Raw genomic sequence first — 18,286 nt, 5'->3', positions numbered from 1 at the left:
TCCCTTGATGATTACAGACACAACTTTCCTACATCAAGCTACAGTTGTTCATTTGTGGTTTTCCCCCACTGTTCGCCGGACAGGGCTGAGCTGACTAGAGACTGGATGCTGCAGAGGGCGTGTAATGGCGGCTGTGGGTGTGCGAGGTCTCATTAATTGACGCCGGGCCTTGTGCCTGTGCTCCTCTGCGTGCCGTGTTCCCTGCCAGGAGCTGGACTTGCTAATTAGGCTCCTGGATATCACAGACACGTCCCTCGCTGTACGCCGCACAATATAGTGACTCAGAAAAAGTGCTAAAGAAGAAGAGAGCCGGGGCGAGAGGATGGAGGGAGATAGAGAGTGCGGAATGACATCTCGACAGAGAGCTCAGGAGGAAGGGACGTGGGGAAGAGAGCGAGGGAGATGACAACTGATGAGAGGACAAGGAGAGAGAGTACGAAAACGACTGTATTGGGAGAGATCAAGGCCACCAAGAAAGAGAAGCTGCCACAACACATAGGGAGGAAACTGATATTGTGGCAGGGAAAAGAGAAGAGAAAAAAAGAAGAGGGAATCAAAAAGAAAAAGCTAGTTGGAGACAGGCAGAGCATAGCAGAGAGGTAGAGGGAGACACTCAGAGGAGCAGCGAGGCAAACAGGGAAGAATTCCAAACAGAAAGTGTGTGTGTGTGTGTGAGTATGTGTGTGTGACTGTGAATTTGTCTGCGCTGCCCGCCGGAGTGTGTGTCCAGATAATTCAATCTGCTGCCCATTGACTGGCCTCCCGCTCCGTCTTCGCTCCTAATTAAATCTCCATTTGTTGGCTGGATGCTGGTGCTTCTAATTGTGATGCTGCAGCATCAGATAGACACACTTAGACACACCTAGAGACACACACACACACATACACATAGGCCCGCAGCAAGTGGGATCCCAGACACGTCACCACCGCGCTACATTACACCTCAATTAATCACATCAATTACGCATCAATTAACCCGTGGCGATCCACTTAACGCGGCCGGGGATGCGGGGCGGTTTTTCGTCGGTGGCGACCTGAGGACTTTTTCTGCAACATCAAAGCAGACGCATCATCAGAAAGAAGAAAACAACTTAACATGAAAATCCATATTCGTACTTTCCTCCGAGCGGTGAGCATGACTGGATGAGCTTTTAAAAGCTGTCACTTGGGCCATGAAACCTTTTATCGTTACAACATAGATACCAAAGAGATCTTAGTCCGACTGAATGGTGCACAAACTTGTTCTAGAGCTATAAATTAGAGGTGGGACCAAAAAATCGATTCACCTATGTAGCGTGATTTTTTTACTAATTTGAAATAGATTTTTCAATGCTATAATCGATATATTTGCTTCATTTGAGTCTATGCGGCGGTTGAAGGAAGTTACCGCTTTTATTGTTGTAGTTTTAGTAACGTGACGTCATATCCGTTCCGTATCCGTCAACCGAAACAAACCACAACAAGCCGAAACGACAAAGTAGAAAACGGCAGAGGGTCTGCATGGATATGACCCGTACCCTCACATTTTACATCCAAAGTGGTAAACACTACACATGCAGTAACGTAAACACTTTGTGGTTCACACATTGCCATAGCCGTCACTCGCATCTCCATGGTCAAATCCGCCGACACTACAACTGTAGAGCACCCTTATACTGACATTTATGTTAAATGCATTCAAACAGCCCCGATGGAGCTGACCATGGATGTATAAAGAGAACAAAGCTAACGGTAAAGGAAGTATACACAAAGTATACACGTGTGACTACGTCCAGTTCTCAGAATAAGTTGTTAACAAAGGGAACTGTAAAATACATATATGGAAATAAGATTGATTGGATCATATTCACCAGAAGTATAAAACATTACATGTCTCTAAAATACCACTTATTTGTGAAGGAAATGTCTTTGATTTTTGGGTTGCTGGAAAAAAAAATCAATAATATATTTCTGACAGTATATTTGACTTCAGGACATCTCTGACTACATACTTGCTGAAAATCAAACATTGTTACTCTATCAATTCAGATATTTTCCAAAGTAAAAGTCTAGAAGCCTAGAAATGTATGATTTAACTTTTTCCCATAGTCTAGTGTTAAAAAAAGTTAACGAAAATTGCAATAAATCGTAATATCGAATCGCAATATTTGAAATATGGTTATAATATTGAATTGGGAGATAGGTGTATCATCCCGGCCCTACTATAAACCCAAAGGGGGTTGGGAGACATGGAGCTGTGATGGACTGGCACTCACATGCAGATGCTGATCCGTAAGCCATTTCTCTAAATGAGTGCAGGGTTAGATGGAGGCTCTCCATCTCCCCTCCCCGTCTTCCAGGCCTGGTCTGCTTGTTTGGCTTCGGCTGTAATGGGTCGCTTCACCTTGCAGCCTAGCGTTGGAGGACACACTCTTTTCATTTCTCCACCCCTTCTCAATCCCTCACCTCATCCCGCCTCTACATCACCTCCCGATATCTCTCTTTTATCATTAAGCCCCGCGTTTCTCTCGCCATCTGTTTTCACCGTCGCCCTCTCTGTCTTTTCTCGTTCGCTGTCTTTCTTAATCCCTCCCTGCGTGTCCGCCTGTTTTCTGACTCACCTAAGTGATGGAGTGTAAATCGGTGGGGTGCCTGTTGTCACGGTGACAGCGGCTGGTGACGGAGTGACAGTTCGGGCTGACCTTCAGGATGGATGGTGTTTTCGCGGGGGAGGAGGTGTGGATAGTTGTGTATTTATGTGTTTGTTAAAAGAGCCCAAACATGCACATCTCAACTTGTAAAGCAAATCGTGTGTGTGTGTGTGTGTGTGTGTGTGTGCTTGATGCACATGTGTATATCTATAAGGGAGGTGTTTCATCAGCTTTTAAGATGCTTTTAACCCCCCGCCACCAACCCCACAACCCACACCCTTTCACCAAGCCATTACTAGGCCAAGGTTGCTGCCATGACTGTTGCATAACCCCCATCAGAGAGGCTAACCATGACCCATCTCACATGTTAAAGTCCAATTGGAGAGGCTAAATGACGGCTCTAAATTTTCCTGGATGACATGATGCACCATGAGGTGGACTGGGGGTGCTCGATGGAGCGGGGAAGTTATGTGCATATATGTATGTGTGCGTGTCTGGGAAGAGAAAGAGAGGTGGAGAGAGTGAGATAGCGAGGTGGAGAAAGAGTGAGCAGATAACAAGACCTCCAAATGTTTCGGCATGCGGGGGCTCCACTTTATCGCTGCATCTCAGTGATACAGTTGTGCCGAGAGCCAGCGAGGATGTGGTTACATAGGCTCAAACACAGGTGCCTGAGGATTAAGCAGAGGGCAGAAAGAGCTCCCTGCTGCTGCTGGAGTGGAGCGGGGGTAAGGAGGTGAGGCACAAAAATAAGCAAGAGAAAGAATACAAGACAAAAGCCGAATGTGAACACCGTCTGTGTGATTGCATGCCAGCCGCGGCGCGATGGGGAGCACAATGGGCCTTGGTTTATAAAGCTGCCCCGGTGCCTGTGGTCTTTGTCTCACGGCCATTAAAATTCTGTGTCTGCAGCAGGGGACCCGGCTGGAGACATGCCACCATTCAACCTCAGCTGTCAGGTTAGAATAAGGTGTTTTCATATCTTTGGTGAATGGGCTGGTGGTGCAGCGTGACTGTCGGGGGCAGCTGCTCTGCACAGCAGCCACATTAAAGCCCTCCTGGTCCCGCCATGCCAGGTTTTGGTCTTCCCTGGATCTGTCGACCCGTTTCGGCTGGCTTTTATCTGTGCTCATAGTGCTGCAGGAATTCATAGTCCAGAAGGACTGCCCTCTAGCTTTCCATCTGGAAAGCCTGCAGCAGGCACTGCCTCGCACCTGCAGAGCCCACCGCTGTCCCTTCATTCATCATTGGAAAGGCAAAGGCCACAGTTCTTCCTTTTCTTCCTCGCGTCTCTTCCAGAAAAGATGTCAGCTTTACTACTTGACACAGTGCAGCCAGTCAGCCGCAGTCAGATGAACTAATGTCCTCCAGTCAAATAAAGGGATATTTCAAGTGTTTTGAAGTGGGGTTGTATGAGGTACTTATCCATAGCCAGTGTATTATCTACAGTAGATGAAGGTCGGCGCGCCTCCAGTTTGGAGAAACAGACAGGAGTATCAACACAGAAGCACAGCAATGTACTGCTGTGGATGGGATTGGCAGCAAAATGTATTTTAGCCTCTATATTTAGATTATTTTTGCCACTATACCTTGCCGTGAGTCAGCTATACAGTCAATGTGTCCGATGTGGAACTGAAGCCGTTTTCGATGCTCTTGCCAAAGCCACCAGACTCCATTGAAAAAAACTGTAATTTAATCTGCCGCGATCGGTCGTGTTCTGTGATGTCAAATTACAGTTTTTTTCAATGGAGTCTGGTGGCTTTGGCGAGAGCATCAAAAGCGGCTTCGGTTCCATGTCGGAAACGTAGACTGTATAGCTGTCTCACGGCAAGGTAAAGTGGCGAAAATATTCTAAATATAGTGTATACTTAATACAGATTTTTTTAGGTGGGCCTCTCTTTTAGGTGGCTAAAATACGTTTTGCTGCCTCCTCGTCCACAGCAGTACATTGCCTTGCTTCCGTGCTAGTACTCCTGTCTGTTTCTCCAAACCGGGGGCGTGCCGACCGTCATCTACCGTAGGTAATACACTGATTATGGATAAAAACCTCATACAACCCCACTTCAAAACACCTGAACTATCTCTTTAAGTTGATTCTATAGTCCCCTATTTGTGCATTCATGTGTGTTTGTGTCCACAGACGTGTTTCTGTAAAAATGAGACATGCATATATGTATTATATCACACTTCTGTTCCATGAAGTCACAGTGGTTTTAAACAAGATGACACCTGAGACGATTTATAGATCAGCTCAGCGGCGATGACACCCCAGCGGAGGCAAAAACATCCACATGACGCATTAGTGACAGCAGCATCGACAGCGAGCCGTCTCTAGTTTACTGTATATTAACAGAGCTTTGTGCTACTGCATGTGCACACATGTGAAAGTTCACATCTGCGTGAGCATAAATAGACACATCTGTTTCCATGTTGACATGCACATGTGCAAACAGACGCATTGCATATTTACAGTGTTTATCTGCACACATAAAACAGAAGAAACAGATACGCTTTAAAACACATGCGGTGTCCACCACAGGCGCTTTTTGACCTCAGCGGTTCACTGCGAAGATCAAAAGCACAGTGATGAAGAGGAAGAGGAGAATGAGGGTCAGACGAGAGGTTCTCTGTCGGAAACTCATTAGATCCCAGAGCCCAGCGTGCAGAGGAATTGGTTCTATCTCCCTTCAGCAGCGAGAAACTGTTAGCGGTCAGCGGCCATTTAAGTTCTCCCCGAGTCTCGAGGAGAAAATCACTTAACATGGCGAGCAATCTTTTCTTGGATGTCGGTTCTGCGCTGTATCTTAAACAGTGACTTTTCCTCTCTCGCTTTGTTCCTGAATATACACTCTTTACCCTAAATGAGAAATTGCCGCAGATAGCCGGTGATTAGAAATTCATAAAAAGGGGCTCAAGTGATCCGGTAATTTGAGGTAGAAACGGATGTGATCACATGAATGGCACTAAAACAGGAAACCTCAGTGGTGATTACCGTGCACTCAATTCTGCAATTTCACATCAGTAACTTGGTATTACGCATATTCCTTGCCTCAATGTGTGCCCAAACGGGTTTGCCGCGTGCAGGTCTCTAATGGTGGCTTGTTGATGGAGCCGCATTGCTAAGTGCATGTAGCCACCGAGCCCCTGAACCAGCTGGAAATGGTTGGGTGTTGCCTGTGTGCGTTTGTTCAGGCATAAGTGAATGTTTTGGGTTGTGTGTGTGTGTGTGTGTGTGTGTGTGTCAAGTACAAATGCATTTACTGGTGGGTAGAATTACAGCACAGCCGCCACTCCACCGGCTATACTGCCTGGGGAAAATAAGGATGGTTCTTTAGTTTGGGCTCAGACGGGGATCAGTTTCAAGGGTCTGTTGGTTTTGTTTTAGAGACGTTCATGAAGGTGGTAGAAAGAACAGATTAGCCAGGTAGTAGTGGAGTATTGTTGTAACCAAACGGGAGAAATGTAAGGACTGGTTTATGAAACAGAAAGGTGGTTTTGTTTGCCTCCTTTTTATGAGTGCTGGGTTTTTTTTTTGAGGGTAATAGAAAGGGGAGTAAGCTGCAGCTTCCAGAGGGGTATTGTGCTGGTGTGTGTGTGTCCGGTTATCTGCGTACCTACAGTGTGAGACACAGAGGTGCACAGTCATTCCTTTTATTTACAGTTTCAATCAGGTTCAATTTTCTGTATCCCCCTTCCCTGCTCGGCGAGGCTGCCCTCACATTCACCCGCTTCCGCCACGCCATCCACTGCATTCGCCGCCATAAATCTTGGGCGTGAACCTGCTGGTGGATGTGGAGAGAGAGAGAGAGAGGGAGAGAGAAAGAGGCTCCAGCGATGTGCCATTAGAATGAGTCAGCCAGTGTGTGGTAGACCCAGAACCAGGCGTGCTCCGGGCTCATGGCGGCTTACTGCAACTATTAATACAGACTTTAATTAGCCCGCCACAAACACTGGCACAATCGGCTCAGTGTCGCCCGTGGCTGGCGAGGCAGACAGATCAATAGGTCTGATCATGCCTTTTTCATCAGCTCAAATGAAAGCACTTTGTCTCCGAGCTCAGCCCCGGACCCTTAGCGTATCACCTTAAAGGCTTTCCGCGGCTGCGCTGGCTGTGTGCAGCGTTGCGGATGGGGCCTGTATAATCTGGCTGCATTAGGGAACTATAAAGATAAATGAAGGGAGGCACAGAGCATAACTCATCCTGTCAGAGAAGGGGGTTTAAGGCTGGGAAACTTTGTGTTTTCTAAAGCAGCCCCTGCCACCCCCCACCCATGGCTTCCTAGTTTCGCACTCTCTCTTCCTCCTCGCCTTCTTTCTTTTTTTTTTGTGTACAATCTCTGCCGTATTTTTCTCCATCTGCTTTCTGTCTACTCCCCCTTCCCTCCTCTCTCCATCTCCATCTCCTTCTCCCTCCCGCATCCTCTTTTACTGATCTGGAGGTATGGAAGAGTTCATTTACACTTCCTCTGCTGCACAAATTGCTCCTCTACCTCTTTGCCAACGCATTTCGGTTTGAAATAAAAGAGTAAGCTGCTTTTTGCGGTAACAACTTTATTTCATGTGCTTTTTTTGGCAGGCTTTTCCGTTGACCTTCAAGTTCCCAATCAGTGCAGAAGAAAAATGTAAATAGCTTGTTCCGAGTCCTCGTTTCCTGTGAAATTGCTGAAATTGTGTTGAGTGTCTGCACACAGGGGTCACTGAATCACCAAATCAATGCATTTTTTTTACCAGCTACCCCCTCTGTCATTTTCAGGTCTGTCAATGGAGTCAAATATTTAATTGCGATTAATCGCACATTTTTTATCTGTTCAAAATGTACCTTAAAGGGAGATTTGTCTTAATACTCTCATCAACATGGGAGTGGGCAAATATGCTGCTTTATGCAAATGTATGTATATATTTATTACTGGAATTTAATTAACAACACAAAACGCTGCCAAATATTGTCCAGAAACCCTCACAGGTACTGCAATTAGCATAAAAAATATGCTCAAATCATAACATGGCAAACTGCAGCCCAAAAGGCAACAACAGCTGTCAGTGTGTCAGTGTGCTGACTTGACTATGACTTGCCCCAAACTGCATGTGATTATCATAAAATGGGCATGTCTGTAAAGGGGAGACTCGTGGGTACCCATAGAACCCATTTTCATTCACATATCTTGAGGTCAGAGGTCAAGGGACCCCTTTGAAAATGGCCATGCCAATATATCCTCGCCAAAATTTAGCGTAAGTTTGGAGCGTTATTTAACCTCCTTCGCTACACGCTACTATGACATGGTTGGTACCAATGGATTCCTTAGCTTTTCTAGTTTTATATGATGCCAGTACCTTCACTCTAACCTGCTACAAACTAAAAATCGCAAGTTGCTTTAATGTGTTAAAGAACTTAGTGGTGTTAAAATGAATTTGTGCTAACACGTTATTATCGCGTTTATTTGACAGCCGTCTTTTTTAAATCACTCTCACTTTTTTCCCCCTCTCTCTTTTCTTGTTTCCAGTAGATGATGTCCCACCTTATTTTAAGATGGAGCCTCCTCAGACGCAGGTTCACCTGGAAGGGAACCGCCTGGTCCTGACCTGCATGGCCGAGGGCAGCTGGCCCCTTGAATTCAAATGGATCTACAACGGCAGCGAGCTCACACGTTTCTCCTTGGAATACAGGTGAGGAATACAACCTTGCCTGCCTGAGCTCATTCTATTACCTTCTTTTTTTTCATTATTATTCATCATCTATAATTAGCTTACTACATGAGGACATTTTAGCGGCATTTAATTGTAACTAATAGCTCAATTGCTCATTTTTATTCATATTGGAAACTCATTTTCATGGATTTATTCAGGACTGATTTGGCTGCATGTCTCCCCTGAGACATAACATCCTGCGTTCAGGGGATTGTCAGATTTATCCCGATTTGTATCTCGCACTGTGTTCAGCGTGCAGAGATGGGGCGAGCAGATAACTCCTCTCTTTTCTCTCTCTTTCGCTGTTTGTTGAAACTGCGACGGAATCTAACAATGCATATTTTTTCATCAAATTGTGCAGTGAGTGTGGGTGGGCTGGTTTGCTTTGTCAGCAGTAAGATGCTGTTTCACTGACCGTGGACTTTTATTACACTTCAGCCTCTATCACAATGCTGGAGGATTGTACTAAGGGCACAGAGTAGTGTGGCAAGAGAGAGCCTCAGCCTGTGCTAACAAGGCCTCTCTGTGTGTGAATGCATCGAGCCCATTTGTCCATGTACTGTAGGCTTGTGTGTGTGTGTGTGTGTGTGTGTGTGTGTGTGTTCGCAAGTCACAGTCCACACGGTGAAAGTCAGTTTCTATCTAATTCTAGCCCTGTTTTCTTCACTCTCTACTCAGTCTGCCCAGTCCCCTAGACATGGACAGACTCTCTCAGGTGGCATTGTCTGATTGCTATCGCTGGCTACACCCCCCGCCTCCCTCTCTCCCTCCCTCCCTCTCCCCACATTCACACTCACACTTTCCCTTCCCCGTCTCACATCCTCTTCTCCCCATCGTCTTCTTCTTTCCCTGTCTTTTTCCTCAGTATTTGGCTGTGCTCTCACGTGGCTTAGTCTCTGGGTCTGCTCTGCGGGCCAGCCCTCTGCTTGTTATTCTTCACCAGCCCTGATCAAAGAGGAGAACTTGAATCCATTTAATCGGACCCCCCCCCCTCCACACACACCACCTCACCCACCCTCTCCTACTGTGAATTGCAGTGCAGGGGCGGACTCCACACTCCTAAGTGGCTGTAGCAAACCAATTAAAGAGGACTCAGATCTGGGGGTTATCTACCTATATTTCACACACACACACACACCATTTAACATTAATGCACATCGGGGGAGAGACGGAGTTACGGCTGCCAGGGATGAACAGGTGAGAAGCGCTCATATGATTTGATTCAACTGACTGAAGATACAAGATAACAATGGGGTCTTTTGTGAGTCCTGCCAGTCAGTCAGAAACTCTCCGCTCTTCGCTCCACAGCTGGCCTTAAAGGGACTCAATGTAAGAATCAGAAATTGCTTGTTAAAGCTTCAGCAGGCAGAATGGTTTTGGCATCATTGGGAAAAAATGTCATAATAACTTTTCAGCATATTGTAATTCAGAGAAAACTAGACTTCTGCAACTCCTCATGGCTCTGTTTTCAGGCATTACAAAATCTATATCTATCTATATCTACTTTGGCTAATCACAGGTCATTTCAGAGAGAGAGCGTTCCTATTGGCTGTGCTCCTGCAGGTGGGCGGTGCTTGGTATTCCTTCAACTGATGTCAACATGGCTGCCGGGTCGCAAACTTTCATTTTACATCCAAACAGTACACTACTTTTCCTGCTTCAACCTCCCGACCGACAGTGGTCAGGAGGCACAGGGACACATACCATAGTTTTGGTCTCCTGGGAACTTCACTGAAACAAGACACGGGAGACCTCTGTTGGTCTTGAGGAGCTGCAGCGTTTATTTCTGCACAAACTGCAACTTCCACTGTACGTTCACTTAATATTCTCAGCGAAAAAATAACTCTCTTCTGCACCTCTGCTCGCTCGTTTCGCCGCCACTCGCTCTCTCTTGCTTCACCACTCACTTCCCACATGCGCACACACTCCCACCACATTAGTTTTCCCCCTGACGTCGGTCACGTTCCTGTTTTGCGAGACGGTCTTAATTAGATATAACTTTTGTGCTTCCGTGGAGTTTGTATCGGAGTCTGAGTTGTGGTGGGGGCTGGTCGTTTGTTGGCGTTAGCGGACTCCACTTCTTACCAAACGTTAGCTGTCATTGCATACTGTTAGCCCTGAAGCGGAGCTGAAAAAAGTAAAGGCACTCGCGAACTCGCATGACGTCACATCCGTTTGGATTTTGCCAGAAAATCGACCCTCATTCTTCACATTAAAAGCAGTCTACAGGTTGATAAAAGAAACACATAAAGTCGCGGAAGGTGTTATTTTTTAGGTTAAATTACAACCTGTTCACACATTGGCAATAAAAATAGTTAAAAAAGATTTAAGACTTTAAGATTACTGTCCGTCTGCACATCAGCGCTGAATCATACTTCAAGGCCGCTCTAGTATATTCCTAATTTAGAACCTCCATGTCTCATGGCTAAGTGGAACGCCATTTAAGCTGGAGCCCAGTGAAACATCTCGATTCATTTAGCATCTCGAGTGTGTGAGGGGGGGGGATAAAAGCTCCGAGATGATAAAATGTCACCGTCTGTCACGCTCATGATGACGACTAATGGCACTTTGTGTTTGTGTGTGTGCCCATTAGGTACCTGATCCCCTCGCTGGACCGGTCGCACGCCGGCCGCTACCGCTGCATCGTGAGGAACCGAGTGGGCGCTATAATGCAGTGCAGCACTGAAGTGCAGGTCGCCTGTAAGTGCGGGTTTCTTTTCCACACGTGTGACAAAGTAAGGGGAGGACGCTGGGTTTTGTTAAAGGCTTGTCAGGCTCAGTATGTGGATGAGTCACTGAGTAAAGGAGCTTAGCTTTTGAAAAAAGTACATAATAATGACAATTCTTCTTTTTTTCATCTCCCATCATGTTTCTCTTCTAGTATTAATTTTCCTCTTTTGCTCACTTTCCTTGTCTACACTTCTTCTCTTTAATGCCTGCTAGATATGGGTGGTTTTGTGGAGGGCGAAAGGTCTCAAACTGTCTCCCAGGGTGATGGCGCTCTCATCCACGCGCCGCGGATACACAGCTTCCCCAGGCCACAGATCACCTGGTTCAGAGACGGGCGTAAGATTCCCTCCAGCAGCCGCATGTAAGTCTACCCTGCATGGTATGTTCGGCGTGTGTGCACGTGTGTTTCTGCGCGTGTCTGAGCGCTTGTATATGTTGCTGGAGCAGAATATCTTTCACTTCAGAGAACTCCGAGAAGTTCAATACTGCTCGCAGATTTTCTCACACACACACATACACACACACACCATGAGTGAAGTTGAGCAGAGTGGTTGATGATGTTGGCGCGGGCCCTGTGTTCATCACTGAATCACCTCTCAATGATAAAGCGGGTTATTATATCGCCCCTATTGACTTTGCAGGCGGAATGATTGAAGGGTAGAGATAGAGCAGGCAGCAGGGGAACCAATTAGACAAAATTGGACAAAAGGCCTCAATTGACGATGTGTTTGACTGACAGCTCTCACCCCTGGGTGGATTTGTATGTGGGAGGGTGTGTGTGTGTGTGTGTGCATGTGGTGAGAGTCTGTGCGAGGCCGCGTGTGCACAGTGGGAGTTCAGCGGGTGACTGTATATCTGTCTATGAGCTATGCTGCGAGCGCGAGTGTAGCTTTTTTTTGGTTCACTGGATTCCTGCCTGTTCAGATATGCAATTTTCCTGAAGAGACACTGTGAAGGTAATCACCTGAGATTAATTTCGCCATCCAGACAAATAGAGGAAGGCAGTCCACAGCTCCTCGGAAACCGTCTCCTCGTGTATTATTCAGCAGCGAGCTCTACCATGTCATAGCTGACATGAAGACCCAGAGTTGCACGGTCTCCCTTGAAGAGTGGATCGGCGCAAGTACCATCTGCCTGCAGGGCTCCAAGTAAAAAAACACAGCACAAGTAACACAGTAAGAAAAAATCCCCAACCCCTTCCATGAATGTTCCAGACCAATTCCAGAGCCGGTTACTGTGCCGCTGACTCTTATCAGAAGCGAAGCGGTGAAGCTTTTGCTCCCTGACAATGAGAGCCACTGACAGGACACTCTGCATTTACCGCTTGTTTGCTTGCTTTGTGTCAGGCCCCATTGATATTCACAGGCATGTGTGTATATCGGTGTTTGTGTGTTTGTGTAGGTGTCTGTTGGCTCGATGAGAGCCACGCAGCTCCTAATTGTCCAGGAGTGTGTCTGTTTATCCTGCACCGATCAGGCAGATGCTGGCAGATATACGGAGAGCCTAATCTGGCCGCGTGCTTAACTTCAGCCCTCATTTAATGGGCCCATCTCAGACGTTTGAGCCCATCAGCCCAAACCAACGTTCAGCCATTCTCCAGGAACAAAAAGGATTTTAAAGGAATGGCTCGTTATTTGTCAAGCTAGTGTGTAGTTTTTACAGTCATCCATCCATTTTCTTGTATTCTGCGTAGCTCGTCATAATGACTGTAAATGCAGTTAATGTGGGACAAATCAGAAATCCATCTTAAGCTCAAAAAAACACTCAGACACACAGATCATCCAAACTAACGTGATGCTGATACAGCACGTTATATTGAGTTTACAGCATTTAAAGAAATTTGAGTTTATTAGCGTCTGTCTGTTGCACTTACTTGTCTCTACACACCGGGGCAGGTTGCGCTTTGACTGTTAAGCAGCATGAAACCTGCCAAAATAAAATATAAATAACTAAATTACTCAATAAATAAATAAATATGCTATTAAATCATCCAAAAATAATATTAAAAATAAATGTAGGCTTTAATAATTCATGAAATTGGCATAAATTGATATTTCTGTTTTAATTTGCTTCTTTATTTCTTAATCTTTGTATTACTTCCCCCTTTTATTTATTTATTAATTTATTTATTAACATAAATTTATTTATTTTTGCATTTACTTTTATTTATTTAACATTTATTTTTAATTTATTTAATTATTATTAAATTATTAAATTGTATTTATTTATGTATTTATTCATTTATTTATTTCTGCATGATTATGTACTGTGGTTTTGTCTTACAATAAATATATAGACGTCTAACTTCATCAGTTGCTCAAAGCTGTTGTTGTAGGACCAATTCATTTGTCTGGATATATTAAGTATATCACAAGACCAGCCTCACTTATCTTAACCCGCTGGGTTCATACAGCGATTGATATTACAGTTACTTTGTATTAATACACTAGTACCGTAGAAACAGTGAGTATAAAATAACGAGACACATTCTGAACTATTCATTTAAGACACTGCAGTGCCTTGTAGATAGAAGTGCTCATAAAAATGGTGTGCTTCTTTTTCAGACATAATTTATGAGCGTGTGTGTGTGTGTCAGTTTACCCTCAGGATTTATTGACTGTGAGAAACAACTTCTCACTGGTTTAATGATATGAGTGTGTCTGTGAGTGGTTTGGTTGTGTTTGGGGACAAATGTTATAATGCACACCAGTTAAGTGGGAATGTATGATTAATTGAGAACCAAATTGGTGACTCCACTTTGATTTGACTACATTCAACGTTACCTAAAGCCGTTTGTGTCCTTATTGGGTAAGGTTGAGGTAAAAGGAATAGTTTGGGTGTTTTGAAGTGGGGGTGTATGAAGTACTTATCCATAGTCAGTGTATTGCCTACAGTAGATGACGGTCAGCACGCCCGTCTACACAGAAGAAGACAGAGAAACAGACAGGAGTTACCGCGTTGAATCAAAGCAATGTACTGCTGTCGACGGGTCGGCAGTAAAATGTATTTTAGCCACCTAAAAGAAAGGCTCACCTAAAAAAATCTATATCAGTCTAAGTGTACGCTATATTTAGAATAATTTCGCTGGTTTACCTTGTTGTGAGACGGCCCTTTCCGACGGGGAACTGAAGCTGTTGTGTCCATTTATGCTCTGACCAAAGCCACCAGACTCCATTGGAAAAAAAAAACAGTAATTTCACCTCACAAAACCCAGGACTTGCTGGTCTACCGCTGCCTCGATCGGTTATTTTGTGCTAATATGTGACTTTGGTGAATCCGAACTAACCAAAGTCACACAATAACACAAACAAACTAACCAATCGAGGCAGCGGTAGACCAGAAACTCTCGTGTTCTGCGAGGTAAAATGACTGTTTTTTTCAATGAAGTCTGGTTGCTTTGACGAGAGCAGAGATAACGGCTTCAGTTCCCCGTTGGTAACATAGACTGTACAGCTGTCTGGTGCCAAGGTAACCCGGCAAATTATTCTACGTATAGCGTACACTTCAACTGATATTGATTTTTTTTAGGTGGGCCTTTCTTTTAGGAGGCTAAAATAAGTTTTACTGTCGGCCTCGTCCACAGTAGTACATTACCTTGGTTCCATGCAATAACTTCAGTCTGCTTCTCCAAACTGGGGTCGTGCCGACCGTCATCTACTGTGGGTAATACACTGACTATGGATAAGTACCTCATACAACCCCAGTTCAAAACACCCAAACTATCCCTTTCAGTTAGTTTGATGGAAATGAATGTAAGGCAATGCAATGCCCTTGATAGTAATGCTAAACAAATATGTGTGTGCATGAACATTTCCTCAGTGCCATCACCCTGGACAACACGTTGGTCATCCTGTCCACCGTGGCCCCCGACGCGGGACGTTACTACGCCCAGGCGGTCAACGACAAGAACGGGGAGAACAAAACGAGTCAGCCCATCACGCTCACAGTTGAGAGTAAGTACACGCGCATCCACACAACACATTTAAGCAACAGCGATACACCTCACTAACAGATTGTTTGTGTCACCAGCAGATTGCATTAACAGGTTGTTGCAAATGAAAATGGAGTTTAAAAAAAAAAAAGTTCATTATTTTTTTCTCACACATTAACTGAACACAGCAGCTACACAACAGGTGGCTCAGTCAAAGGCAATAGAAACAGAGATAGCGCCCTCTACTGGAGCGCCCTTTCATCATAGAACCCCTTTCTTCTTCTATCTCTCTCCAACTAATCATACCCATTATCTACAACAGTTGTTCTGCAGTCCTTCTCTAACCTCTGGCTCCAGCAGTGAGATATATGGTATAGTATAGTATAGTATAGTTAATAGTCTATAAGGTGTGTGTTAGGCAGCAGCAGCAGCAGCAGCAGCAGCAGCAGCTCTCTGACTGGCTGGATGTACGGGCCCCATAAAGTGGACCTTCGGTTTAATCGCCGCTCGCAAAAAAAACGCAGATTTATGAAAATGACACTGAGCAAACGGGGAATGATTAAGGTCGGCCTCACTTATAAACGCTCACAACTTCAAATAAAGTTTGGCATCGCTCGTGCGAGCATGGTTACATGTCAGATCATTAGCTGAACCTTCCCCATCCTCCCACCTGCTTCCACCTTCTTTCATCTGAACAAAGTCAAATTCTCCCACTTACTTTCATCTCAGAAAAATCTTTCTTTGCGTTCTACGACCAATTCAAGCAGCCACTAAATGTATTCTCTAACTGCCTCTGAGGATATTTATGATACTATTTTATACAGCATGTAATACAGCCTTTGATAGAAGATATCACAGGAACCCTTGTTTGATTTGTATTATTCATCTAACGGGGAGGATTTTTAACCTGCTGCGCATTCGTAATATCAGCCTCTCTCCCCGCTCCAGCATATGCTCGTCATATTGTTAATACAGTGTTTGTAATTCAGTGCTCAATACGCATGACACTGCAGTCTGCGGGGACCAGATATCACTGAATATCACCAAATCTGACCTTGCGGATCACACGACCGTAGTTTGCATCTGAAAGTCAATAAGGTTTTTTTAACATTTGTTCATTTTAGCATTTCTGTGGAGAAAAAGACAAAAACTATGCGGTGGAGGGAGCGTGTTGTTCCTGAGGGAGCATACAGATGAGACGGAGCTGAGTCAAAAAGCAAACTGACATCGGCTAACACTCAAACTGGGCAGACACATTTTGCTCTTTGTTCTCTTCTTCAGAGTGTGAAATTCCCCACAGTTGACTCAGGTTTACAGTTGTTTGTTTGGACACAGACGGATGTAAACAATATGGTGACATTAGTTGCAGGAGTTTGCTATGCAGGTCACCACGTTGTTTACTTTTCCCGTTTAATTAGAAGATTACACACTTGAGGTATTCTCAACACTGAGAGTTTATGAACTGCAATACATTAATTAGTCGCTGCCAAGGAACCAATCATGTCTTCTGGAAAATAAAATGAGTTATTTGACTAGTCTAATGGATTCCCAGTTTTCATCAAACTCTCAGCCAAATATTATGGAGTTTAACTTCATTTAACACGTTTAGTTCAGATATTCACACAAATATTTAACACATTTTGATAAACATTTAATAGATATTAAAGTGTAACATCAGCACTCTGTTTGAAGTGGACTATTACACACAAGAGCTTCAACACGACCGCATCAATAATTACAATCAATGAATCATGCATAGACCTCACTCCTCCTCCTCCTCCTCGTCCTCCTCTTCCTCTCCTCCTCCTCTTCCTCCTCCTCCTTCTTCTTCTTCTCCTCCTCCTCCTCCTCCACCTCCTCTTCCTTCTCCTCCTTCTTCTTCTTCTCCTCCTCCTCCTCCACCTCCTCACTCGTCCTCCTCCTCCTCTTCCTCCTCCTCCTTCTTCTTCTCCTCCTCCTCCACCTCCTCCTCCTCCACCTCCTCTTCCTTCTCCTCCTTCTTCTTCTTCTCCTCCTCCACCTCTTCACTCCACCTCCTCACTCCTCCTCCTCCTCCTCCTTCTCCTCCTCCTCCTTCTTCTTCTTCTCCTCCTCCTCCACCTCCTCCTCCTCCACCTTCTCCTCCGTCTCCTCCTCCTCCTCCTCCTCCTGTTCCTCCTTCTTCTTCTCCTCCTCCTCCTCCACCTCCTTCTCCTCCTCCTCCTCCTCCTCCTCCTGCTCTTCCTCCTCCTTATCTTCCTCCTCCTCCTCCTTCTTCTTCTTCATCTTCTTCTTCTCCTTCTTCTTCCCCTTCTTTGTCTTCTTCTCTCCTCGTCTTTCTTCTTCTCCTTCACCTTCTCTCCTTCTTTGTCTTCTCCTCCTCCTCCTCCTCCTCCTTCTTTTTCTGCTTACTTTCCTCCTCTTCTTCTTCTTCTTTGTCTTCTTCTCCTCATTCTTGTTTTTCTTCTTCTCCTTTGTCTTCTTCTTCTTCGTCTTATTCTTCTTCTCCTCCTCCTCCTCCTCCTCCTTCTTCGTCTTCTTTTATTTGTATTATTATTATTTACGGTATGTGATTATACCACTACCAATTTGTGACCTTATTCTTCATCTCTTGCTCTCGGTAGAAGATGAATATTCATGCTGATAAAATTCTTCCTCTTCCTCCTCTCCATCAATCACTTCTTCTCCTCTTCCTCCTCTCTCTCTTCGTCTATTTCTTCTCCACTACTACATTATATTGTATGAGGAGCTCAGAGACCGTCGGACCCACACCAATCAAACTTTCCACATAATCTCACCCGTTAATTAAGAAACAAAAAAAATTCCACAGATCAGCCAAACGCCTGTAATCTTCAGATTTATCCTCATAAATCCTGTGGACTTTGGTAAATCATTGAAGCCTGTTTCATTTCTTCCTTTTCAATGTTTTGACTCTTCTAATGACTTGACAACAAGCTGTTCTACGTGGATTGATTGGCCTTCACTGTGCAAATTAATGATAGCGTCAATAATGCCCTCAAGATGATGCTTGTAGCACCATGATGAAATAGTAGAATCACAGTATCGCAAAATTGATCTGTTTGCTTATCAATCAATGGGTTAATCATCTGCCTCCTTTCTTTTGAATGAAACACGTCACCTTTCTTTAAAAGGACACATTTTGCTGTTCTTCACCTTTCAGTTAGAGTTTTTTGTCAACCAGACATCATGACAATGCATTTTAGGGTCACGGTCCACCATTTACCTGTTTTATACGCTCTACGCTGCTTTTCAAATGTTAAGTGCAGTCTCTTAAATGTGCCAGAAAAATGTCAGCAGCAGCTAAGTTTCA

General features: G+C 44.7%; 1 protein-coding gene across 5 annotated transcripts in view; it reads left to right on the top strand.

The window, feature by feature from the left end:
* Window positions 1-18,286, top strand: part of sdk2a (sidekick cell adhesion molecule 2a) — a 111,746-nt gene that overhangs the window by 48,960 nt on the left and 44,500 nt on the right. For 4 of the 5 annotated variants that reach the window (XM_037792873.1, XM_037792871.1, XM_037792875.1 and 1 more), the window contains exons 2-5: window positions 8,132-8,294; window positions 10,909-11,015; window positions 11,259-11,406; window positions 14,865-14,998. In XM_037792873.1, the coding sequence (XP_037648801.1) occupies window positions 8,132-8,294; window positions 10,909-11,015; window positions 11,259-11,406; window positions 14,865-14,998 (552 nt within the window). The remainder of the gene's footprint in view (window positions 1-8,131; window positions 8,295-10,908; window positions 11,016-11,258; window positions 11,407-14,864; window positions 14,999-18,286) is intronic. The other variant, XM_037792872.1, reaches the window with a different exon arrangement.

The sequence above is a fragment of the Sebastes umbrosus genome, chromosome 14 (assembly GCF_015220745.1).
Source record: "Sebastes umbrosus isolate fSebUmb1 chromosome 14, fSebUmb1.pri, whole genome shotgun sequence".
Taxonomy (NCBI): Eukaryota; Metazoa; Chordata; class Actinopteri; order Perciformes; family Sebastidae; genus Sebastes; species Sebastes umbrosus.
This window is presented reverse-complemented; position numbering and strand designations above follow the sequence as displayed.